At 39.1% G+C, this 25,762-nt stretch overlaps 1 protein-coding gene across 13 annotated transcripts in view; it reads right to left on the bottom strand.

Moving 5' to 3' along the window:
* IRAG2 (inositol 1,4,5-triphosphate receptor associated 2) overlaps nucleotides 1-25,762 on the bottom strand; it is a 110,032-nt gene that overhangs the window by 70,007 nt on the left and 14,263 nt on the right. For 7 of the 13 annotated variants that reach the window (XM_055572106.1, XM_055572154.1, XM_055572088.1 and 4 more), the window contains 11 exons: nucleotides 21,115-21,298; nucleotides 19,217-19,296; nucleotides 19,046-19,124; nucleotides 16,339-16,497; nucleotides 10,718-10,835; nucleotides 9,489-9,539; nucleotides 5,781-5,858; nucleotides 3,385-3,441; nucleotides 1,902-1,961; nucleotides 1,733-1,797; nucleotides 840-939 (listed from right to left, as the gene is read on the bottom strand). In XM_055572106.1, coding sequence (XP_055428081.1) covers nucleotides 840-939; nucleotides 1,733-1,797; nucleotides 1,902-1,961; nucleotides 3,385-3,441; nucleotides 5,781-5,858; nucleotides 9,489-9,539; nucleotides 10,718-10,835; nucleotides 16,339-16,497; nucleotides 19,046-19,124; nucleotides 19,217-19,296; nucleotides 21,115-21,298 — 1,031 coding nt within the window. Of the gene's footprint in view, nucleotides 1-839; nucleotides 940-1,732; nucleotides 1,798-1,901; nucleotides 1,962-3,384; nucleotides 3,442-5,780; nucleotides 5,859-9,488; nucleotides 9,540-10,717; nucleotides 10,836-15,938; nucleotides 16,026-16,338; nucleotides 16,498-19,045; nucleotides 19,125-19,216; nucleotides 19,297-21,114; nucleotides 21,299-25,762 lie in introns of those variants that run through there. The other 6 variants (XM_055572118.1, XM_055572127.1, XM_055572136.1 and 3 more) reach the window with 6 other exon arrangements.

The following is a 25,762-nucleotide window of genomic DNA, read 5'->3' as shown; positions in this document are numbered from 1 at the left end:
AAGCACACAACTGGAAAGTACAAAGGAACGAAAATATACTGGGGAGTCAGGTTCCAACATCGCATTCACAAGAAGGCGTTTGACTGTTTCCACCCCTGTTGTAAAGAACTACCAACAGGCTGGAGGTTTTAAGGCACTAATTCATTTTGCTATTTTAAAATGAACCCCAAATATGTAAAAATGCTAATTTATGTTCAGAATATAATAATCAGTGTCATTAATTTAAGTCGGTACAATTATATTCTCAAGCAAAGAAATTTCATGTTTCTGCATAAAACAATGTAAATGAAACAAGTAAATTTTTGGTAGATGCATTTACTTTGGGACTTGAAGAAATACTAGAAATAGTCCATGATCTCTACCACAATCTTTCAGACCCCAGGCTGGGGATCACTGCAGGTAGTCCTGAAAAATATCAAGATAGTAAAGATTTCTTGAGAATTCCCTGGAAGTCCGGTGGGTAGGATCCCATGCTCTCACTGCCAAGGACTTGGGTACGAACCCTCCTTGGGGAACTAAGATCATGCATGCCATGTGGCCAAATATATGTGTGCGTGTGTGTGTGTATACAAATATATAAAGATTTTTAAAGTCCAGATTCACTGAACACACATTTCCATACCCCATGCTGGAGTCTGACTATAGTCCTCAGCCATAACTTGAAAAAGATTCATTCTTCCAGGCTAAGAAACTTTAGACTTAGGCTCCACAAACTATCAGTGGAGTCCCTCAAAATGTCATGGGTGATCTTCAGCAAGATACAGACCTTTACTTAATAGCAAGCTATTGCACATGTTGATTATTTTTGTAAAGGTTTCCATTTGATGGTAATTACCTACCTCTGCAGACTGAGCAAGAATGAGTTCGCAGTGTAGCGATTTTACTCCTTCAGAGTCGACACTTTTATGCTCTCCACTGACATTTAATTGCATTCCATTTCTTAAAAAAAAACAACAGTAGTCTGGTCTGGTTAGGTATGCCTTATGTTTTAAGTCACAAGAGTAAGATTTATTTATCACCAAACAGTAAGCACTTATGTGTGCTGTATAAGGACGGCATAAGGTACATAAGACTACAGAGAGGAACAGAGGTAGTCTTTGCCCTCCAGGCGCTGCACACACTGGTGATTCGAGGTTGTTGCAAACAGGTAAGCCATACTTTCTTTTTAAGAATTGGAGCTAATAGTTGAATTTTTAAATTTTTCACTACAAATCTAGATGTCTTGCTTTTCTTTAAAAAATCAGAATATGTGGGCACACTGGGTCCATATATTCTTGATGTAACAACTATCTGGAGCTAAGCAGAGTAACACCCTGTCTTTACCTGGATAATGTACTTTCCTCAAAGCCCCCTAATATGAGTATGTGCAGTTACCCCACTGACTTTACTCATTTTGCTGCTTATGGACTTCTGGACTAGCATGTTATACAAAATCAGAATCAAATGATAACACAAGGTAGAGTGTGTCAGGAAAAAGGTAAAAACATGCCATGCATGCACTCAGAAAGATTCCTTAATCTCAAGACATGAGAAAAGCAAGGGTGAGTGAGGGACGTTGATGGAAAACGTGTGAAGGAATCCGTACTCTTAGGAGAGAAGCTGAGAAAACATCACGAAGTTACAGAAGGAGAGAACGTGGCATGTTCAAAGAACTGCACACAGCTCAGCAGGTGAATAATGTGGAGCGGGGGACACATGGCGTAAAGTCGGTGAGAGGTTACCCTGTACTTACATCGTGAATTCCTGCTGTAAGTGCTGTAACTCTTGAGCCAGCTTGTTTTTCTCCCCTCGTAAGTTCTGGAATCACACACAACATTAGGCTGCCCATGTTACTCTACTGGGACATTCATATTTCCGTTTAAAATCCCCACCTTGCAAGTTGTGAGATTATTATGGTATACCTCAATAATGCTTCCATATTCTATGATCGTTGACTTAAGCTCTTCTATACTTACATCCTTCTGAAAAGTAGGAGAGAGAATTAATAGCAAATAAATGTATGAGTTTACCAAATCATATTTACTAGACTAGCAATGTGAGTCAAAGAAGAATTATAAATGCCTAATGATGTGATGAGACCTTCTATGAATCTCATGATTTGAAAATTCAGCTAGTGTGGGTTTGTGATTATAACTACAGAAAAACATAAGGGGTAGCAAGGCATCTATTATAATAGGCAGAGATGTTCTATCTCTGCCTGGTCCAGTGAAATCATACCCTGAAAGGCAATGTTAAAATCCAAGTCAAAATTTTATTACTATGGCCTATTTAAGAAAAAAAAAAAAAAGCAGTTTCTACCTGCAAAATGACTAATAAATTATAAAAGCATCCAATTTTACCCAGTTCAAACCATATCTTTTAAAAATCATAGTTTTGTACTCCAAGACCAGAGGGTACGGTCAGTGCCTGACCTGTAGTTGTGTCCCATGAATGGCATGATGCCTGGGGCCTGAGAAGTATCCTACGAGTGCTGGGCAGGAGTGCAGAGTGGTGGAAGGACTAAAGTTACGGAGGAAGTGAGCAGTCATGGCTACTACAATGTCACTACATGGGGAGAGACTGCCCATGAGGAGGAGACACAGTTGGTACCATAGTCAGTATTCTGGTCAATGTCCACAAGCTAAGGATGCCTTTGAAATGTCATAAACTGCAGGGAAAGGAAGTGAAATACTGCTCCTCCTTCCCTTTCCTGTCTTTGAATGTGGAAGCTTATTAACTTAGGCTGCGTCCTTTCTGTGTCTCTTAAAGCCACCCACCAGCATCGCTGTAGCCAGGAAAGTTTGTTACCAAATAGGCTATGATCATGAGAGACAAATATAAATAGAGTAATATTTATCTATCAAATTAATCAGTCAAACTAGATAGAACATAACTCGGGATATATTGTTTTTCCCTGAAATGAATGACTGTACATTCGTTAATGTTGCTATGAATTAAAACTTCATCATCACAGGGAGTTTCTGGTTGGTCCAACGGTTAAGACTCCATGCTTCCACAGCAGGGGCGTGGGTTCAATCCCTGGTCAAGGAACCAAGACACTGAGTGCCCCAAGGTGTGGCCAAAAAATTAAAGACAAAAGACAAACAAAACAAAACACTTCATCACCACTATTTAGCCAGTGACTGGCAAATTGGCATACTAATATTGTTGAATAAAGGAATGAATATCACCAGAATTTACAGAGGATATGTTAAATATCCCAAGTGGAAAAGTCAATATTCTTCACTCAGAAGAACAATTTTTATTCTTACAAATAAAGAAATGCCTTATGACAGAATATTAGAATCAGATATTTTAACATGGGTGGAGTTATGCAAATATCATCACCTTCCTCTATTACTTGGAGGGAGTCTCCAGGATTCCATGGACAGAGACAATACCAACCTTCTGTAAACTTGCATCTGTATTAAGCAAAGTGTTTTCATACATGTGTAACTGCATCTGAAAAGAAACATATTTAGGGAAGGCCACTAGGACATTGCTTTGGTAAAAGACAATGCCACAAAATCATGGCACAATCAGGAGACATGTTTCTGAAGCATTTTTTATATGCATGCATTTTTCACTTTATAAAGAGCCTTCCCATTAGCCTCACAACAACCCTCAAGGCCAAGGTCATTGCCCTCTCTCTACCAGGAAGGAAATCAAAGCTCAGCACTATCCAGAGACTTGCCCGATGTCACACCTAGTAAGTGACAGAACAGAGCCTAGAATCTGAGTCTCCAACTTCAGCCAAGGGCTCTTCCCGCTGTTTCACACTTCACATAATAAAAGGACATAGAGTGTGTTCATTTTTTGGTGAAAAGAAAAATCTAGGTAGGACATGAACACAGACTCCATATGAGCATGCAAAAGGCTCTTCCTCTTTTAAAAAACAGTGTAAAAATGTTCAAGCTTTCTTTTAGCAAAGTGAATATTAAGGATAGTATCAGTTTAAACCAAAAGCAAGCTTGTTGGCATAGACTCCTAAGTAGGATGTAATTGAGAAAAAATGTATATTGTTTGAATGGAAAACTTGGAAAAATAATAGCATAGTCAGAAGTAGAATGTCATCATAATCACACATGTTTGATAGTCCTTTATAGTTCTCAAGGTATTTTCACATAATCCTTTCATTTGAGTTTCCAACAAGCTTGTGGATGAGGTACCCATTTAATAGATGGAAAAACTGAGATTTAAAGAAGTTAACTAATTGCTTGGGGTTAAAAGCTTTTACCCAGGAGAAGAAAATGGCAACCCACTTCAGTATTCTTGCCTGGAGAAGCCCCATGGACAGAGGAGCCTGGCAGGCTACAGTCAACGGGGTCATAAGAGTTAGACACGACTTAGTGACTAAACCACCGCTGCCGTAAAGCTTTTAAGTCTAGAAGACAGGATTTGAATCCACATCTTCTCTGGCTCTTTCCACTAGTTTATGGCAGTTATATTTTCCAAAACAGTCATTCCCGGAATAAAATCAATGTTTAATGTCTACATTATAATGGCTATAATATATGTATATGTACATACACACATGGAATTGAGTGTCTGCTAGGAAAAGTGATAATTTCACATATAGATATGAATTTTAAGTACATCTTCATTTCAAACATATACTAAAGCAAAAAATACTGTTCAAATAAACCATCAGAGATAGCAAAAAGCATTACACCAATTCCTGAATTTAGTAATAGTTACTTTCTGTTTCCTGATAATAAAGAGTGGAAGATATAACAAAAATATACACCAAATAGATATTTTTATCAATATAGATTAAAAAATCATTTTTGTAAGACTTAATTTCTTTATTCAATAGAGTTGAATTAAAAAATCAAGATGGACTTTTTCCCCCATCTCTCATTTTTTGCATTAAGAAGGTACAATAGCTGAACTTTTCCCTAACTTAAGAATTTGAAAAATTAGATACTATTAAATTAGAAATTGTCACTAGAATAAAAAATATAAATAATAGCAAATGGTGGCAAGGATGTGGAGTAATTTGAACCCTCATACATAGCTAATGGAAATGTAAAATGGTATAGCTACTTTGGAAAAAAATCTGGCAGTTCCTCAAAAGGTTAAACATAGTTATCATATGATGTAGTAATTCAACTCTTAGATACATATTCAAGAGAAATTAAAATTTACATCCACACAAAAATTTATACATGAATATTCATAGCACCATTACTCATTATAGTAAAAAGAAAAAAAAGTAGGAACAGCTTAAATGTCCAGCAATTGATGAGTGAACAAAATGTGCTATATTCCTATAATGGACTATTATTCAGCAATACAAGGAGATGAAGTAATGATATATGTTATGACATGAATAAACTCTTAATACACTAGTCTCAGTGAAGAAAGCCAGTCACAAAAGGCATATAATGTATATGACCCCATTTATATGAAATGTCCAGAATAGCTAAATCTATGGAGATAGAAAGCTGATTAGTGTTTGTCTAGTGTTGGGGAAGAATGGAAAATGACCGCTAAAGGGATTTCTTTTTGGATGATAAAAGTATTTTAAAATTGGTTTTGGTGATGGTTGCACAACTGTGAATATATTTAATACTAAAAACCACTGACTCTGAGTGAATTTAATGGCATATGTGTTATGTATCAGTAAAGCTGCTACATTAAAAAAGCAGAAGCTGTCTTTTATATAACTCAGACATCTAGAGTACAAATTTCAAAATTTATAATGAAAGGTCATTGTGTCAATGAGTCACAAACACATTCATAAAGTAATATTAATTTGTTGCAAGAAAATATTTTACCAGTATTTGAGAAGTGCTTACTTGGTGCTCTTTCTCAGTTTTAGACAAGTCCTCAATCTTCTCTTCCAATTTATATATATCCATAATGTTCTTAGCATTCTAATGTAAAGTAAGATAGTATTCTTAGATTTAGACCAAAAAAAACATAAAAGGACATCACAAAGTCTATTTTAGAAAGTGATATTTTCATCATTGACATCGTAATCCATTTTAAACTAAGGGACAGAACTTTAGACTTTGTCCAAAAATAACAATCTTTTTAATGTGATCATCCAGGAATATTCTCAGCAATCCCTTCTTATTTTCCATTCGACCTGGCCACTCACTCCCTAGACATACCTTCAGATTTGTCATTACAGCAACTGTGACCCTTCTGTTACCTTAATTGCAAAAGCATCTCCCTCTTCAACCATTACTTCTTGTCTTTCCAAATTACTTCTTTGTGCATCAACAAACCTTCAGTCCCCACTGGAACCTGCAATCCAATGATCCCACTACTTTCTCATTACCCTACCACCTTCCTATGAACTCAGTCACCTCTTGACTCAGCTTAAATTCTTTCATGGCCAATCGTTACAATCTCTTTCTTCCACATCCCTTCAATCCCCTTGGCTCTCCCCTATTTCTTAGTATTTTCTTAATTTCAGATTGCCATCCACTCCATGCCAGCACCTTTTCTGATAACGATTGTTAAAGAGAAATACAAATAAACCAATAGGTCACATATTAAATTTGTAAGCTTTAATCTCAAGGTTTTCTGGTGATTATATCATATCTATTCTAATGGCCATTTGCCTAAAGCAAGGATTTGCAAACTGTACCAACTACCCTTCTCCATTTTCAGAGACCAACTCTGACTACTTGGTTTTATAAATAAAGCTTTATTAAGATACAACTGAGCCCATTGTTTTCAGATTGTCCTTAGCCACCTTCACCTTGCAATGGCAGAAGTGAGTGGTTGTGACAAAGTCCTTTTAGCCAGGCAAGCTTAAAAATATTTACTATCATGTCCTTCACAAAAAGTTTGCCAATTCCTGGCCTATTTCATTCTTTATCTCTCCTTGAACTTCCAATACCTCCTCCAACATCCTCACTCTCAACCAGTGACTTTGCTCTGTATTTCACTGAGACATTAGAAACTATTCAGTTCAGTTCAGTCGCTCAGTCATGTCCAGCTCTTTGCAAGCCCATGGACTGCAGCATGCCAGGCCTCCCTGTCCATCGCCAACTCCTGAAGTTTACTCAAACTCATGTCCATTGAGTTGGTGATGCCATCCAACCATCTCATCCTCTGTTGTCCCCTTCTCCTACTGCCTTCAGTCTTTCCCAGCATCAGGGTTTTTTCAAGCGAGTCAGCTCTTCGCATCAGGTGGCCAAAGTATTGGAGTTTCAGCTTCAGCATCAGTCCTTCCAATCAATATTCAGGACTGATCTCCTTTAGGATGGACTGGTTGGATCTCCTTGCAGTCCAAGGGACTCTCTAATAGAAACTATTAGAAGTGAATTTTACGTATTACTTGGATATATAATAAATATTTTGGGATATTATAAAGCATTTACTGACCTGAATACTTTATCCACTACTTTTGTTCCTGCTTCAGTCTAAGTCTTCACTGACTTTTGCTGGCTTTAATATTAATACAAGAGCCTCCTAATTGGTCTCCTCACTTCTTCCCTCGCCCCACAGTTGATTCTAAAGCCAGGAGCCAGAGAAATCTTGGTAAAACTGAAATTATATGATGTTACTCCTCTGCTCAAAACTGTTCAGCAGCTCCCATCTCACTCAACATAAACAACCAGAGTCCAAACAATGCCTTTATAAGATCCTGGGGGTCCAGGTCCCCACAACTCTCTGTAGTACCTTGTAGTACTTGTTCCCTCTGCTCCAGCCACACTGATCTTGTTATCCCTTAAAAATGGTGGGCAAGCTAAAGCCTGAGGACTTTGGACTTGCTATCTCCTCTGCCATGAGTGCTCTTCAAGATGAGCCTCATAGTTTTTAACCAAAAATTAACTTCACAGTTCTACTTTTCCTAACCACCCAATAAACTAGAGTTTATAAAGTAAACCTTTATTTTTGTGTTTTTGACCACAAGGCAGGTGGAATTTTAGCTCCAAGACTAGGCATCAAACCCACAACCCCTGCATTGAAAGGTGGAGTCTTAACCACTGGACCACCAGGGAAGTCCCCTAACCACCCTAGTTTAAATCGCCGTTTTCTGTTCTTCTCTTGGTGGCACTAATCTCATCTAATGTGCTAGTTTCACACAGGCTATTTTGCTTAAGTCCATATTCACTTAGAATAGAGTCTATCTCCCAGTGAATGTGTGTATAAGAAGTAAATAAATGTAAGTGAATAATTGGCTTCCCCAATGGCTCAGTGGGTAAAGAATTCACCTGCAAATGCAGAACACACAGGACATGTGGGTTTGATCCCTTGGTCAAGAAGATCCCCTGGAGGAGGAAATGGCAACCTACTCCAGTATTCTCACCTGAAAAATCCCATGGACAGAGGAGCCAGGTGGGCTATAGTCCATAGGTTTGCAGAGAGTAGGACACGACTGAGTGACTAAGCACTCCATCGAATTACCCAAGCCATTGTGCTCTTCACAATGCATCAGATTTTTACCTCCTAAAGAAAACTTAGTGACATCTATATGCCTTTTCTAACACAAGTCAATCATTGTAATGCCATCTCATGAAGAAGAGTTCTAAGTCTCCTTCCTTCTATCTCAATTCTAAATTGGTATACTATAATTCTTTGATGGTAGTCAATCATCTTAAATATGAGAAGAAAAATATCTTACACTGGGAACTTGCTTCAAAAGCACTAGTTTCATGGAAACCTGGCCTGGCAGCTGTAATATATCTAAATAAAATACAAGATTTCTTTCCAATCTTTAGCTGTTCCTTTGCAATCCATTATGAATGTCCACTTAGGCCATGAATTGGATAACTCTCCAGATCATTCATTGCAGCTTAATAAATAACTCTAATAAACGTATATAAAACACAACCAAAAAACTGTACATAATGATTGACATTCAAAAGTTACCTATAGAGAATTTTTCTTCAAAATAGTAACTTACTAATAGCTTTTCTACCTATTCTTTCTATGTTTTAATTTTGTTGCTTAAAAATATATATTGCATACAAGTTTTCTTTTTTTAAAGATTTTACTAATATTTACTAACATATATAAGGTATATTATGGTTAACCAAATGGCTTCACATGATTATCTTAACGTTTAAAGTAACTGTAGGGAATAGCTATTATTAATCCCTCAGAAGATAAATGGCCTTTCCAAGGTCCGACTGTCAAAGAATTTAAGATCTAGGTCTTAGAATCAATGACCTTTGCCATCTAGTTTTGTGGAATAATATTGGAAAATTATTAAATAACGCTACACTTTCCTTCTTGATTTGTATACTGTTTAGATGGGTTAATTTCATTTCATCTTAAGTCTGAATTTCTTAAATCCTATTTCCTCATGAAATTACATGAGGAAGGAATTACATGAGGAGGATTACAAAGGTAATATACTTCTGTCCAAACAGGAAAATCCTGTCTACTCTTCCTCACTTGTCATTTGACAAAGCAACCTAGTATTTTGCCCACAGGAGCCTGAAATTCGTATGATTTGAATTTCATATGAACCCAGGGTCAGGACCCATGATTGTATGATTTCCATATTTATCTGTATAGTCTGTTTAACAATTTCAACATACCTCTTCTTGGAGAATCTGAACCTTAAGAATCAGAGCCCGGTTTTCTGTCTCCTGATTTATTAAGAGAAACATAATTTAAAAGTATTTGAGAAGCTTATGAAAATAACAAATATTTACTTCCAGAGTTATCAACATTTTTTCAGCAACCTTAAATATAGCATTGACATATTGCACATGAGCCTAGTCGGAAAATATTCTCAATATAGGGTTAAGCCTTTGGCTTCCAGTTTCTTGGTATCAGTGAACAGTCACTCTCCTCCTTGACTCAATCTAACCATGACAGAGAAGGAAAAATGAGAAAACAAAAAATAAAGGTTATGTGGTTTGCCTAAAGTTACACAGCCCTCAGAAACGGGGCTTACATGTTCTCAGTCTGACTCCCAAAGGTGAGCTCTTGGTCACTGCTCTACATGACTTCCACACAGAAGCTCCTTAGTGGTCCCAGACTGCGTCCTTGCTGTAATGTATTCATAGAGACTTGCAGAGTCACCTGATACTTAGTGAGTCCAGTCTCCACATTTTATTGTTGAATCCAAAGCTAAGCTAAACTGTTGCTTGTAGGAGGTCATGAGTGAAAGACACAGGCCTGAAATTCAAGTTTCCTGATACCTTAGAGACCTAAAAAGAAATCAGTCTGAATGACTTTCAGCTGACCGTCCCCCCATGCCTGACCATGGTTAGCAATGCTCAAATAGCGCTAGAGGGATTTTGAAGATTATTACTGAAGCTCCAGAGAATAGTTTAACAGTCTCCATAAAAATAATTACTTCTCTGGTAGTTGAAGCTTAGTCTAAATAATGTTGTGCTCCAAAAATTACAAGCCTGGGCTTATTTAGTGTTAAGGACTGATTAATGGAGCTAATTAGTAATCTGTACATGCTGAAAAAAAATGAATGTTTTTAAAAACCCGAGAAAAAGGTGAAAGTTTGACACACAAATTTTTTTTTTTGGAAGATGTGACTTTCAGTGTCAGATATTTATAAATTCACCTGTTAACTTCAGAAGGCATTCTAGATCTTCACAAACCATTGCAAATGTAACATTTGTAAAGAATTTTAACCCTGGTTGAAAAGAAAACAGTATTTTTTATCCTACTTATCTTTACTTTTCTAAGGGGTTACCAATTCATTCATTAGTCTACTGATTTCTGATCTTTGCCTCCAAATAAACCATCTTGGATTTCAGTTAAATAAACTGTCCGCTGATTTCAAAGTACTTGGATGACTTACTAATTGTTTGTTCTGGGCGACAATCATGGTCTTCTGCTCTTCTGAAGCATTCAGACTAATTTTCAGTTCCTCCAGTTCTTCTTTTAACAGGTTTGTTCTCATAATAGCCTGGTGGGCACTGTGGGGGTGGGGAGAGAAGGCAATAAGCAAAACCTCAAATATAACCGTCAAAGATACTAACTAAAGCCACGGACTGTTTTTAAGCTCCAAGTTGAAAACCACTGAAAATTCAAACCAGATGCCAACAATAGTAAAAGGAAAAAAAAAATTTACTCAAGATCTTCCACAGTCCTTAGAAAGGGAAGGGACTCGGGTAGAGTACACTGGGAGATAAAGGATAGAAGGAAACAAACATATTCCTGAAGCCAAGGACTGGCATACTCCCTTTGAAATCTATCACTGGCTAAATCACACAGTTCTTTCCTTCTACTACTAAGACATAATATTAGTTAACATAATTACACAAATAGTTATTAAATAACATCACACATTCACTCAAAGCATAGCTTGTTTTCTTTTTAAAGAAACTTTGAATATTTCAAATACATAAGCCAACAATGGAATGGAGAGAGCTTGAGGTTAGCATTTTTTTTAATGTTACAGATTGGGGGACTTCCCTGATGGGCCAATGGCTAAAATTCTGCACTCCCAATGCAGGTGGCCTGGGTTTGACCCCTGGTCAGGGAACTAGATCCCACATGCTACAACTAAAGAATCCACACTCTGCAATGAAGACTTGGTGCAACCAAATAAATACATATATATATATATATATTTAATTTTATAGATTGATTTGGAGTATGGTCAAAAATTTTGAGGGTAGGAGGTCACGGCCAGAACGCTTTTCTGTGTTTTCAAGTTAAGTGAGAACTTTTCTGTTCAGAATTTTAACATCTATGACACCTGTGTAGTAGTTTGAGCATTCTTTGGCATTGCCTTTCGTAGGGATTGCAAGGAAAACTGACCTTTTCCAGTCCTGTGGCCACTGCTGAGTTTTCCAAATTTGCTGGCATATTGAGTGCAGCACTTTCACAGCATCATCTTTCAGGATTTGAAAGAGCTCAACTGGAATTCCATCACCTCCACTAGCTTTGTTCATAGTGATGGTTTCTAAGGCCCACTTGACTTCACATTCCAGGATGTCTGGCTCTAGGAGAGTGATCACACCATCATGATTACCTGGGTCGTGAAGCTCTTTTTTGTACAGTTCTTCTGTGTATTCTTGCCACCTCTTCTTAATATCTTCTGCTTCTGTTAGGTCCATACCATTTCTGTCCTTTATCGAGCCCATCTTTGCATGAAATGTTCCCTTGGTATCTCTAATTTTCTTGAAGAGATCTCTAGTCTTTCCCATTCTGTTGTTTTCCTCTATTTCTTTGCATTGATCGCAGAGGAAGTCTTTCTTATCTCTTTTTGCTATTTTTTGGAATGCTGCATTCAGATGCTTATATCTTTCCTTTTCTCCTTTGCTTTTCACTTCTCTTCTTTACACAGCTATTTGTAAGGCCTCCCCAGATAACCATTTTGCTTTTTTGCATTTCTTTTCCATGGGGGTGGTCTTGATCCTTGCCTCCTGTACAATGTCACGAACCTCAGTCCATAGTTCATCAGGCACTCTATCTATCAGATCTAGTCCCTTAAATCTATTTCTCACTTCCACTGTATAATCATAAGGGATTTGATTTAGGTCATACCTGAATGGTCTAGTGGTTTTCCCTACTTTCTTCAATTTAAGTCTGAATTTGGCAATAAGGAGTTCGTGATCTGAGCCACAGTCAGCTCCCAGTCTTGTTTTACTGACTGTATAGAGCTTCTCCATCTTTGGCTGCAAAGAATATAATCAATCTGATTTCAGTGTTGACCATCTGGTGATGTCCATGTGTAGAGTCTTCACTCATCTCACACGCTAGAGTAAAGTAATGCTCAAAATTCTCCAAGCCAGGCTTCAGCAATATGTGAACTGTGAACTTCCAGATGTTCAAGCTGGTTTTAGAAAAAGCAGAGGAACCAGAGATCAAATTGCCAACATCCGCTGGATCATCAAAAAAGCAAGAGAGTTCCAGAAAAACACCTATTTCTGCTTTACTGACTATGCCAAAGCCTTTGACTGTGTGGATCACAATAAACTGTGGAAAATTCTTCAAGAGATGGGAATACCAGACCACCTGACCTGCCTCTTGAGAAACCTATATGCAGGTCAGGAAGCAACAGTTAGAACTGGACATGGAACAACAAACTGGTTCCAAATAGGAAAAGGAATATGTCAAGGCTATATATTATCACCCTGTTTATTTAACTTATATGCAGAGTACATCATGAGAAATGCTGGGCTAGATGAAGCACAAGCTGGAATCAAGATTGCCAGGAGAAATATCAATAACCCCAGATATGCAGATGACACCACCCTTATGGCAGAAAGTGAAGAGGAACTAAAAAGCCTCTTGATGAAAGTGAAGGAGGGGAGTGAAAAAGTTGGCTTAAATCTCAACATTCAGAAAACTAAGATCATTGTGTCTGGTCCCATCACTTCATGGGAAATAGATGGGGAAACAGTGGAAACAGTGTCAGACTTTATTTGGGGGGCTCCAAAATCACTGCAGATGGTGACTGCAGCCATGAAATTAAAAGACGCTTACTCCTTGGAAGGAAAGTTATGACCAACCTAGATAGCATATTAAAAAGTAGAGACGTTACTTTGCCAACAAAGGTCCATCTAGTCAAGGCTATGGTTTTTCCAGTAGTCACGTATGGATATGAGAGTTGGACTGTGAAGAAAGCTGAGCACCGAAGAATTGATGATTTTGAACTGTGGTGTTGGAGAAGACTCTTGAGAGTCCCTTGGACTGCAAGGAGATCCAACCAGTCCATTCTAAAGATCAGTCCTGGGTGTTCTTTGGAAGGGCTGATACTGAAGCTGAAACTCCAGTACTTTGGCCACCTCATGCAAAGAGTTGACTCATTGGAAAAGACTCTGATGATGGGAGGGATTGGGGGCAGGAGAACGGGACAACAGAGGATGAGACTGGATGGCATCACTGACTCTATGGGCATGTTTGAGTGAACTCTAGGAGTTGGTGATGGACAGGGAGGCCTAGCGTGCTGTGATTCATGGGGTTGCAGAGTCAGACACGACTGAGCGACTGAACTGAACTGATGACACCTGTACACACGGACTTTGTGAGAACCAGGTTGCTTGTTTTCTGATGCTCAAGTATGTCCCACTTTATCTATTTTACCAGTGTCTGCACTTGATCTATTACGTCCTCAAGGTCCAATATCCCTTTCTAGCTTAAGCTAAGGTAATGAATGTTCTTATCATCCTTCTAGGCTACAGGTACCCTGTTGCTGTTCAGTCTCTAAATCATGTCTGACTCTTTGCAACTGCATGGACTACAGCACTTCAGGCTTCCATGTCCCTCACCATCTCCCAGAATGTGCCCAAGTTCACGTCCATTGAATTGGTGATGCCATCCAACTATCTCATCCTCTGTTGCCCTCTTCTCCTTCTGCCTTCAATCTTTCCCAGCATCAGGGTCTTTTTCAATGAGTCAGCTGTTCGAATCAGGTGGCCAAACAGGTACCCTGAGGGCACATTTTGAACCTGACTCATCAATGAATCTCTCATAATACTTAGCATGGAACTTTGCATAAGTAGAGTTCTAGTGAACCACTGAATGTTGGGATAGATTTACACTTGACCTGTACGCATATTGGTCTTACACAGTGACTTGAAGGACATAGAGAACATCATTGCTAGATAAGAACTAACAAACGTTGCTGATGGGAAAGTAAAGTTGTTTTACTGGTGGGAAAATAAAGCTGTTTTCCAAAGTTGCTTTGGAACTTTGGAAAAGTGTGGCAGTTCCTCAAAATGCAAAGTATAAGTTTCATGCATGCATGTTAAGTTGCTTCAGTCATGTCTGACTCTTTGTGACGCTATGGGCTGTACCCTGCGAGGCTACTCTGTCCATGCAATTCTCTAGGCAAGAATACTGGAGTGGGTGACCATTTCCTTCTCCATGGGATCTTCCAGACCCAGGGATTAAACCTGTGTCTCTTACGTCTCCTGTACTGGCAGGTAAGTTCTTTACAACCAGTGCTACCTAGGTAGCCCTAAAGTATAGGTTGTAAGTGAAAGTCACTCAGTCATGTCCAACTCTTTGTGACCCCATGGATTATACAGTCCATGGAATTCTCCAGGCCAGAATACTGGAGTGGATAGCCTTTCCTTTCTCCAGGGAAACTTTCCAACCCAGGGATCAAACCCAGGTCTCCCACATTACAGGTAGATTTTTTACCAGCTGAGCCACAAGGGAAGCCCAAGAATACTGGAGTGGATAGCCTATCACTTCTCCAGTGGATCTTCCTGACCCAGGAATCGAAACAGGGTCTCCTACATTTCAGGTGGATTCTTTACCAACTGAACTACCAGGGAAGACCAAAGTATAGGTCTTAAAAAGTATAGAAATTTCACTTCTAGATACATAACCAAGAAAACAGAAAACATATGACCCCATAAAAACTTGCACACAAATGTTCATAACAGCAGCTTTTTTAAGTGCCAAAAAGTGGTGCTAACCCAAATGTCCAGACTGAGGTATATTTATACAATGGAATATTATTCAGTCATAAAAAAGAATGAAATAGCAATATATGCTTCAACATGGATGAACTTTGAAAATGTGATTCTAAATGAAAGAAGCCAGACACAAAAGTCACATACTGTATGATTCCATGAATATGAAAATGTTCAGAATAGACAAATCCATAGACATACAAAGTAGATTAGTGGTTGCCAGGGGCTGAGAAGGGAGGACATGGGGAGTGGCTGTTAATCAGTATGGGATTTCTTTTTGGAGTGATGAAAATGTCCTGATCACATGAATATACTTGATATCATGTGAATACATCATGTGGATATACTTGTGAAAAACTGGAATTAGATCATGTGAATAGCGTTGTAAATATACTAAAAAAACACGAAACTAATTGTATACCTCAACAGGGTGCTGCTGCTGCTGGTGCTAAATCGCTTCAGTCGTGTCCGACTCTGTGCGACCCCAGAGACGGCAGCCTATCAGGCTCCCCCGTCCCTGGGATTCTCCAGGCAAGAACACTGGAGGGGGTTGCCATTTCCTTCTCCAATGCATCAAAGTGAAAAGTGAAAGTGAAGTCATTTAGTCGTGTCCGACTCTTCGCGACCCCATGGACTACAGCCTACCAGGCTCCTCCGTCCGTGGGATTTTCCAGGCAAGAGTACTAGAGTGGGGTGCCATTGCCTTCTCCGTCAACAGGGTGACTCTTCTGCTTTGTGACTTGTATCTCAATAAAAAACAAATTTATTTATTTTATTTTATTTTTGTTGTTGTTATTGTTTTTTATTTTTTATTTTTTTAATTTTATTTTATTTTTAAACTTTACATAATTGTATTAGTTTTGCCAAATATTAAAATGAATACGCCACAGGTATACATGTGTTCCCCATCCTGAACCCTCCTCCCTCCTCCCTCCCCATTCCATCCCTCTGGGTCATCCCACTGGGACAACCCAAATTTATTTTTTTTAAAAAAAGGAAAAGGAACTGAAAATTCCCAGCACACAGTACCCACACCACGGCTCACCTTTTTACCCGAAGGCGCAGTTCAGTACAGTCCTCTGATAACTCTCTGTTTGCTTCTTCCAAGTTTTCTAATGCCAATTTCAATTTATTATTTTCCTCTTCCAATTTCTGTTTGTTGAAATGCAGGTCTGCTATATAGGTAATCAAATCAGGCACCTCTCTGTGGGTAAAAGGATGAATGAGCATAAACTTCAACATCATTAATCCCTTCCAGTCAAAGTAAGGCTTATGGTTAAGCCCAAACAAGATTAAATATTCCTGTGAGGACTTCCCTGTTGGTCCAGTAGTTAACAATCCGTCTGTCAGGGTAGGGGACACAGGTTCAATACCTGGTCTGGGAAGATTCCACATGCTGCAGAGCAACTAAGCCTTGTAGGCCACAACTGCCAAAGCCCTCCCAGGCTAGGCCCCGCGTGCCACAACGTACTGAGTTCTTATGCTGTAACTCCTGAAGCCCACTTGCCTAGAGCCTTTGCTGTGTGAAAGAAAGAAACCACCACAGTGAGACGCCCGTGCACCACAACAAAGAATAGCCTCCAACTGCCACGACTAGAAAAAACGCACATGCAGTGATGAAGATCCAGCACAACCAAAAATAAACAAATAAAGAAGATTTTCTACTTTATTTTCATTCATCCTCATAAACATAGTTCACATACACAGTATTTATTCAAGCACTTATTACAATAACACCAAAGATTTCTCCAAAATTGCCAGATATTTAGCATCTGCCACTTGTGAAATCAACTTTTACAGCTTTCATTTCTTCCTCTTCACTTTGCTCCCAACTTCTGTCTCTATCAACACTGAAGAGTTCCTACTTCTGCCTGGGTTATGGAAAATCCTGAAATAAATTGACACTGGATGCTTTCAATCAGAAATCTTGGCCGGTTTCAACAGGCCTTTAACTAGGAAATAATTCCTCGAGTTTTATCATTGTAGCCTGTAGCTCACAATTTAGTACTCATGGTTCCTAGTATTTTCTACAGTTTGTTAATATTTGTAGCTGTCACGCTTGCCCTGACATTTGATCCTAAACCCTTTGAGAGTCTGAACTGTGTTTTTCAAGGAGTCCCAGGCCTCCTCTTCTTTGCCATCTTTTCCTAGAGTTTAGCATAGGTTGGCTACATGGTTCCTAGTCCACATTTTTCGCACAGATAAACCTGAAGTGGCAAAGATAAAACAAGGAAGGACAGGTTCACTGAGCTTCCAAAGCAGAGACATGGGTTCAATCCCTGGTCGGGGAACTAAGATTCCACAAGCCACATGTTGGCTCAGCCAAAAAATTTTTTTCAAAATAAAAGTAAAGAACAGAGTCACTTCTCCTTAATATCTAAACTCATGTGTAGCAGAAAACAGCTTTTCTCATTCATATCTAAAAGTATCTATTGAAGAAGTAATAAGGATTGACATATATACACTACCATGTGTAAAATAGCTAGCTAGTGGGAACCTGCTGTAAAGCAGAGGGAACTCAGCTTGGTGCTCTAAAATGACCTAGATGGGTGGGATAGGAGGGACAGCCAAGAGAGAGGGATATAGGTATACATATAGCTGATTCACTTCATTGTACAATAGAAACTAATACAACATTAAAGCAATTACACTCCAACTAAAAAAAAAAAACAACCCCCCAAAGAGCTTAAGGTCAATGTCATAACTCTACGTACGATGGAAATTGCTGTGCATGGAAAACACATGAAGTCAAAGAAGGATAAAGTTTTCATGAGTGAGAAAATGTTCATTTATGTGACACTTCATAATCTTTTACAATTTGTGTTCCCAGTGAAACTACTTCTAATGCAATTAGGATATAATAGCTAAGAGTTAAAAATAAATTATGTTAGCCCTACCACACATGCACACAAGCAGAGCTAAGTGACTTTACCATAAATAAAATACTTGAAAAAGTTGAAAGTGTTAGTCATTCAGTCATGTCTGACTCTTTGAGATCTCATGAACTATAGCCCACCAGGCTCCTCTGTCCATGGAATTCTCCAGGCAAGAATACTGGAGTGGGTTGCCATTCTCTTCTCCAGGAGATCCTCCAGACCCAGGGATTGAACCCGGGTCTCCTGCATTGCTTTGCCAATGTTACTTTGCCAACAAAGGCCTGTCTAGTCAAAACTATGGTTTTTCCAGTAGTCATATATGAGAGTTGGACCATAAAGAAGGCTGGGTGCCAAAGAATTGATGCTTTTGAACTGTGGTGTTGGAGAAGACTCTTGAGAGTCACTTGGACTGCCAGGAGATCAAACCAGTTCATCCTAAAGGAAATCAGTCCTGAATATTCATTAGAAGGACTGATGCTGAAGCTCCAATACTTTGGCCACCTGATGCAAAGAACTGACTCACTGGAAAAGACCCTACTGCTGGGAAAGATTGAAGGCAGGAGGAAAAGGGGACAACAGAGGATAAGATGATTGGATGGCATCACCAACTCAATAGACATGAGTTTGGGCAAGCTCTGGGAGTTGGTGATGGACAGGGAAGCCTGGCATGCTGCAGTCCATGGGGTCACAAAAAGTTGGACACCACTGAGTGACTGAAATGAACTGAACTGAACTCCTGCATTGCAGGCAGATTCTTTACTGTCAGAGACAGCAGGAAAGCCCAGAAATAAAATAAAATACATAGATCTATGAAATAAGAAAATCCATAAGAAAAGTTGAGGCACTTGAGAAAACACTGTAAGTAAGAATGCTTACAAGACTCCTTTAGGCAAGTCTCCACCCAACCCCTTGAAGTTCCATGATGAAGAATCTGTTATATCTGTGGTCATCTTAACTGAAATACACACAAGAGAGTTTTATAAAAAAAATCCATTCCTCCAAACCACAATAAACTGACAGAACAATCCCAAAGAAACACATACATACTTGCTTCACATGATTTTATGCTGTCCTGTTCAAAAGCAGAATCAACCATTGTGCTGCTTGATCCATTATTCTCTCCTTCCCTGTGGCCAAAAAACAAGACCAGTGAGTTAGCATTCCTTGTCAAACCAAAGCTTAGCCAACTTTTCAGATGTGTTCTGTATTTTCTTACTGATGTTGGTCTTTCTGAATTTTAAAACCATCTACCCATTTGGCCACAATTTGGAGCCCAACACTGTTCTTAAACAGAGTCATAGAAAAGAAACATATTGTCTCTACCTCCTATAAACTTTAATCTAACAGGAAGAAAAGAATATGAATGCATAAGTAGGTGATGATGTACATAGCTATAATTAGGCAATGGGAGTCTCAATGGATTAGGAAGCTGACATGATTTGGAGGACTAAGTAGACACTTGTAGAGGTAGCAAGACGTTGGGCCTTAGAGAATTAGGAAGGAAAGGCATGAACAGCTAATAATTTGGGGCACATTGAAGGTGCTCTTTTCTCTTTCTCATGAAAAACCAAGTTGAACTTGAACTAATTGTAGTTTGGAGCATATCACTCCTAAAATTTAGAGAACCCTATTCACAGACTTCTGCCCAGGACACCCCAAATAAACATATTAACACTTCGACCATTTGTTTTCCAAGAGTCTTTGAATTATGATTTCAGTTTTGCTGCCTAATCTTAGCAATTGCCAAACCCTTAGATAATCTCTTCGGAGCAGCTACAAAAGCCTCTAGACTAGTACTTACATCCTATTGTGTTTCAACATGAGATGTTATCAGAAGATGACTGAGCAGAATAGCTCAGTCCTCATATTCCTATTAATAGATCCGCACCCATCACCATTTCTGAGTCTCTGTTCTTTTATATCGCCCATGTTCTTTTTCTTTTCCTTTATATTTGTCATAAAAATAAATTTTCTCTTTTGCCCTCATTCCACTTTACCCATGGATTACTGATATCTATATTATACAATCAAGCCTAAATATTTTAGGAAAAGTAGAAAATTCATAAGAAAATAAGACAAAGAAGCTAAGGTCTTCATGCAAAGATAATAATTTTGGCATATATTCCTTCCCACTTTCTCCTGTGCATATTTTTATTTCTCAACAAATAGGGGCGTGTACTACATACACAGATCTATGGCCAATTATTTTAAATAAATACATATGAATATTTCTCCTGTCAAATATTTGTTTAATTGTAATTTTGAGTGACTAATTAGTATGGAAGTATTATCATTTATTTGTCCAACCACCTACTATTTAATATTTGGTTTGCTTACATTTATCATAATCATGAACAACATTCTGCATATACATTAGAGTATACAATTGGTTGTCTTTCCTGAAGTTACATAATTTGACCACATTGCATATTTCTAAGGCTCTGATGTTCGTGCTGTGCTCAGTCTCTCAGTCGTGTCTATCTCTCTGCAGCCCCATGGACTGCAGCCCGCCAGCCTCCTCTTGTCCATGAAGGTTTTCAGTTAAGAATACTGGAGCGGGTTGCCATTTTCTTCCTCCAGGATATCTTCCCCACCTAGGGGTCAAATTGCGTCTCTTGCATTGTCGGTAGATTCTTTACCACTGAGCCACCTGGGAAGCCATACATTCCTAAACTGCCATTGAAAAGCTGTGCCAACTTGCAGTATTATAAACAAGGAGAAGGCCTATTTCTCCTCCCTCCCTGACAACATGGGATAGAGTCATTCGTCTAAACCTTTGTTAAACTGATGCACAAAATATATTCTCTTGATTTTCATTTCTTGGGTTAATAGGAAGATACTATCAGATAGTATTTCCTATCAGTGCAAAAAACAGTGATTAACATTCATTGTAATCAATTGTTAAATCAGAACCTGAAGACGCGTCCTGCTGGGACTATGATTACCATTTGTTTCTGCAGTGAGCCATCATCCATTCCTTCACAGTGGCCTGGAAGGTTTCCAGGTTCACATGTACATCTCTCTTTTCAGGATCAAGCATGATCCATAGCTCCTCGAGGTCATCATCTTCAGAACCTTGACTAGTTGTCTGTCTCAGATAATCTATTATTTTGGTGACTCTGACTAAACCTTAGGAAGAAGAAAGTCAAGTTAGTTTTTAAAGGTGGCAAAAGATTTTAAGTGAGGTGCTTAACTCGTTCAAGTCCCTTGGGTCCTGGAAATGTGCCTTATAACCCTCGCAATCCTGCTGAGTTGATGTCATAAAGTAGAGCACTGGCCTTAAGGTTGGAGTCTAACCGGCTGGGGTCAAATCTTGGCTCTGGACTGTATCAGCTGTGTGGCTCTGGGGAAATCACTCAGTCTCTTTGAGCCTCAGTGTCCTCATCTGTGAAATGATGCCTGCTACACAGAGTTGTGAGATTCAAATAGGAAAGATTTATATAATCAATAGCCTTCTCAGATGGTGCAATAAAGAATCCGCCTGGCAATGCAAGACACAAGAGACGAGGATTCGATCCCTTGGTTGGGAAGGTCCCCTGGAGGAGGAAATGGCAACCTTCTCTAGTATTCTTGCCTGGGAAATCCCATGGACAGAGGAGCCTGATGGGCTACAGTCCATGGGGGTCACAAAGAGTCAGGCATGACTGAGCAACTGAGCGCACGCACACACGCACACACACACACACACACACACAGATGTAATCAATAATCACTTGTGGGAAGTGGTCAAAAATGCCACTTTATTTTTCTCTCCCATTCTTTCCTTAAAAAACAGTTAGTGGGGACTTCCCTTGTGATCCAATGTTAAGAATCCACTTTCCAATGCAGGGGACTTGGGTTCAATTCCTGGTCAGAGAATTAAGATCCCACACGCTGTGGAGCAACTAAGCCCTTGAGCTACAGCAACTACTGAGCCCTGGCACCTCAACTAAAGAAGCCCATGAGCCACAGGGAAGATCCTGCATGTCACAACTAAGGCCTGACACAGCCAAGTAAATAAATAAATATTTTTAAATAAATCAGATTAGATCAGATCAGATCAATCGCTCAGTCGTGTCCAACTCTTTGCGACCCCATGAATCACAGCACACCAGGCCTCCCTGTCCATCACCAACTCCCGGAGTTCACTCAGACTCAGGTCCATCGAGTCAGTGATGCCATCCAGCCATCTCATCCTCTGTCGTCCCCTTCTCCTCCTGCCCCAAATCCCCATAAATATTTTAAAAAAGCATTCGTGAAGGAAGGATTTCCTTGGCCCTAGGTGAAATTTTCAGCCTCAAGTAAGTAGTTTGACTCTTTGGGGTGGAGAGGGAGGGGTGGAAAAGTCATTCTTGGATATAATCAGCCCTACTATCACATTCAGAAATTAAAGTCATACAGATTGTGTTAGTAATTGACACACCAGTCTTCCTCAAGCATAAGACATTTTTTCTACTCTTAACTAGGGCCTGCCTTGGGCTAGCAGTTTAAAGAGGGAAGGAAAAGGAAGTAGAAGTTTGATAGGGTGAAGTTTGATAGGGTGAAGATTCTTACCCCAGGAGGTAAGTAGAGACAATAATATTTGAAAAAAAATTTTTTTTAATAAAAGAATAAGCTTAGTACATAATTAAGAAAAGAGCTGTAAAGGAAACTGAATGACTTTAAAGAATGCATTAATTTAATGGAAAATGTCATTAGGTTGTGACAGAAAGAAATGGAAATAAAATTTTAATAGTTATTTAGAAAGATAATTTTTACTCTTGTTTGCATAATTGGAGAGTTGGAAAGTCAAAAAGAAGACCCTATATCTCATTTTCCTTCACTAAAGCTCTAAAATCTGATCTTATACCTCAAAACCAGAAAGATCTCCTGAGATGTTTCTTTAATGTGTCAACTCAACTGGGTGACGGAGTGCCCAGTTATTTGGTCAAACATGATTCTGGTTGTTTCTGTGAGGGTGTTTTTGAAAGAGATTAAGATTTAAATTGGTAGACTAACACAGGCTGCTGTCCCTTAATGCAAGTGGGCCTGAATAGAACAAAAAGGCAGACCTTTCCCCAAATGAGAGACAATTCTTCCTGCATGACTGCCTTGGAACCAAGACTTATCTTTTTTCCTAGCTTTGGACTCGAACAGAAACATCAGCTCTTCTTCAGTTTCCAGACGTTGACCTTTGGACAGGTTGTCTCCTGGTTCTCAGGCCTTTGGACACTGACTGGAAGGAAACCATCATAAGCTCTCTGGGACTCCATCTTCAGCTTGCTCACTCACCCTGCAGATCTTCGAACATGCCTGCCTCCATAATCATGTGAGCCAGTTCCTTATAATTGTGCATGTGTGCCTGCACGCTCAGTCGTGTCCGACTCTGCGACCCCATGGACTGTAGCCCACCACGCTCCTCTGTCCATGGAACTTTCCAGGAAAGAATACTGGAGTGGGTTTGCCATTTCCTTCTCTAGGGGATCTTCCCAATGATTGAACCTGCATCTCCTGTGTCTCCAGCATTGCAGGTGGATCTTTACCACAGAGCCATCAGGGAAGCCCCAATTCCTTATAATATATCTCTTTATATATTTTACACACACACACACACCCTGTTGGTTCTCCCTTTAATGGAGTTTCCTTATTTTCTTCCAGGAAACAATTCCTTAGATCCTGTCCATGCAGAGAGGCTTACCAGGAATAAATAAGTCCCATTCATCCTACCGATATAATTAAGAGTGCAGGTAAATGTTTTGCTATAAGAATGTTCATTATGGTTTATTATGGTTATTTTTGTGCTTTTCATAATAGAGAAAAAATACCCAATTGAGACATATTGTTTAAATATATTATGTTACATCTCCCTAAAGTACAGAGAAAATATATATTATTGACATAGATAAGTACTCAAAATTATTAAGTAAGAAAAAGCAGATTATAAAGCAAGCTGGAAACATTCCCACTTACATTTAGGGAATATATTGCATGTACCTTAAGGAGAAAATAATGACCAAAAAAAGGTCTTAAACCATTTTTTGCAACCATACTGTGGCAGTGAGGTGGACAGACTCCAGGCTTCCCCTTTATGATCCTTGCTTCCTAATGCTTACACCTTAGTGTAGTCTCCTCCCCTCGAGTGTGGGCATGATCTGGGACTTGCTTCTAACCGGTAGAATATGGCAAAGGGGACAGGATATACATGTATATGGTTGTGTGATTAACTTACATGAGATCACAGTGCCTATCTTGCTAGGGCTTCCCTGGTGACTCAGCAGTAAAGAATCTGCCTACCAATGCAGGAGACCTGGGTTCAATCCCTGAGTCAGGAAGATCCCCTGGAGAATTAACTGGCAACCCACTTCAGTATTCTTGGATGGAGAATCCCATGGACAGAGCAGCATGGTGGGTTATAGTCCATGGAGTCTCCAAAGAGTTGGCACAACTTAGTTACTAACACTTTCAAACTTTTATCTTGCTGGAGTCACTCCCTTGCTGGCTTTGAAGAAGAAAATCTGCCATATTAGGGGCTTCCTATATTCGGAGGTGCAGCTAGCAAGAAACTGTCTAGCTGACAGTAGCAAGACTCTGAAGTCTTCAGTCCTATAAGAGCAAGAAATGAATTCTGCCACCTAAAGCAGATAATTCCCTACTTAAGCCACAGATGAAACTGCTAAGGCTAGTCAAGGAAAACTTAAGCACTAAACATTTTCTCTGCTCTTTGTGCTCCCCTCTCCCCTCTACTATGCATTGTGTATCTGCATTTTGCATCAACCAAACATCCCCATCGGCAGAAATACCTGCTCAACCATAAAGAGCAACATTATCCTAGCATCAACAAGACAACCCCTAAAAAGATAACCTTCCTTCTTATAAGGAGCTAGGATGACCCATGACTCACTACTCACCTTATATGCTTAGATCCAGATTGTGTAAACCATTAATAATATGTACACCATTTAATGTACAGCGTTCTGTCTCAAACATGTGCTCCGACTTTTAACAGGCAGAATGGTTCTCCGAGTTTTCTGAAAGGCTGTTCCTGGATTATAGTCCTCACTTTGGCTTAAAATTTTCCATTGCTTTCTTAGATCAACGGATTCATTTTGTACAGACATTACAAAGGAGAATAGTAACTTTACAAGACAGAGATTTGGCAGATACCACACTAATCAAGGGATCAAAGTTAAAAATCCTGGTATATTGTACTGAGAAGAGCATAACATCATTTCTGTAGTGTGCCTGCGAAAATGTACGGCCTGAATAAACAAGAGGAAATATCAGACATTCTACAAAGTAGCTGGCATATAGTCTTCAAAAATTTCAAAGTCATAAAAGGCAAGGAATCTGAGGACTTACTCCAGATAAAAGGAGATTGAAGAGATGTGAAAACTAAACACAGTGTGTGATTCTGAATTTGATCCTGGACCAGAAAACAAAAAAGCTATAAAGAATATTTTGGGGAACTAGACAAAATTTGAATACAGACATTTAAATTAGATAACAGTATCATATCAATGTTAAATATCCTAATTTGGATAATTGTTCTGCAGCTATGCAAGCAAATGTTCTTCTTTGTAGGAAATACATACTGATGTACTTCAGGGTAAAGAAACACAGTATCTGGAGTTTATT

Source organism: Bubalus kerabau, chromosome 1, assembly GCF_029407905.1.
Source record: "Bubalus kerabau isolate K-KA32 ecotype Philippines breed swamp buffalo chromosome 1, PCC_UOA_SB_1v2, whole genome shotgun sequence".
Lineage (NCBI taxonomy): Eukaryota > Metazoa > Chordata > Mammalia > Artiodactyla > Bovidae > Bubalus > Bubalus kerabau.
Note: the sequence above shows the minus strand (reverse complement) of the source record. Positions and strands in the feature narration are given on the sequence as shown.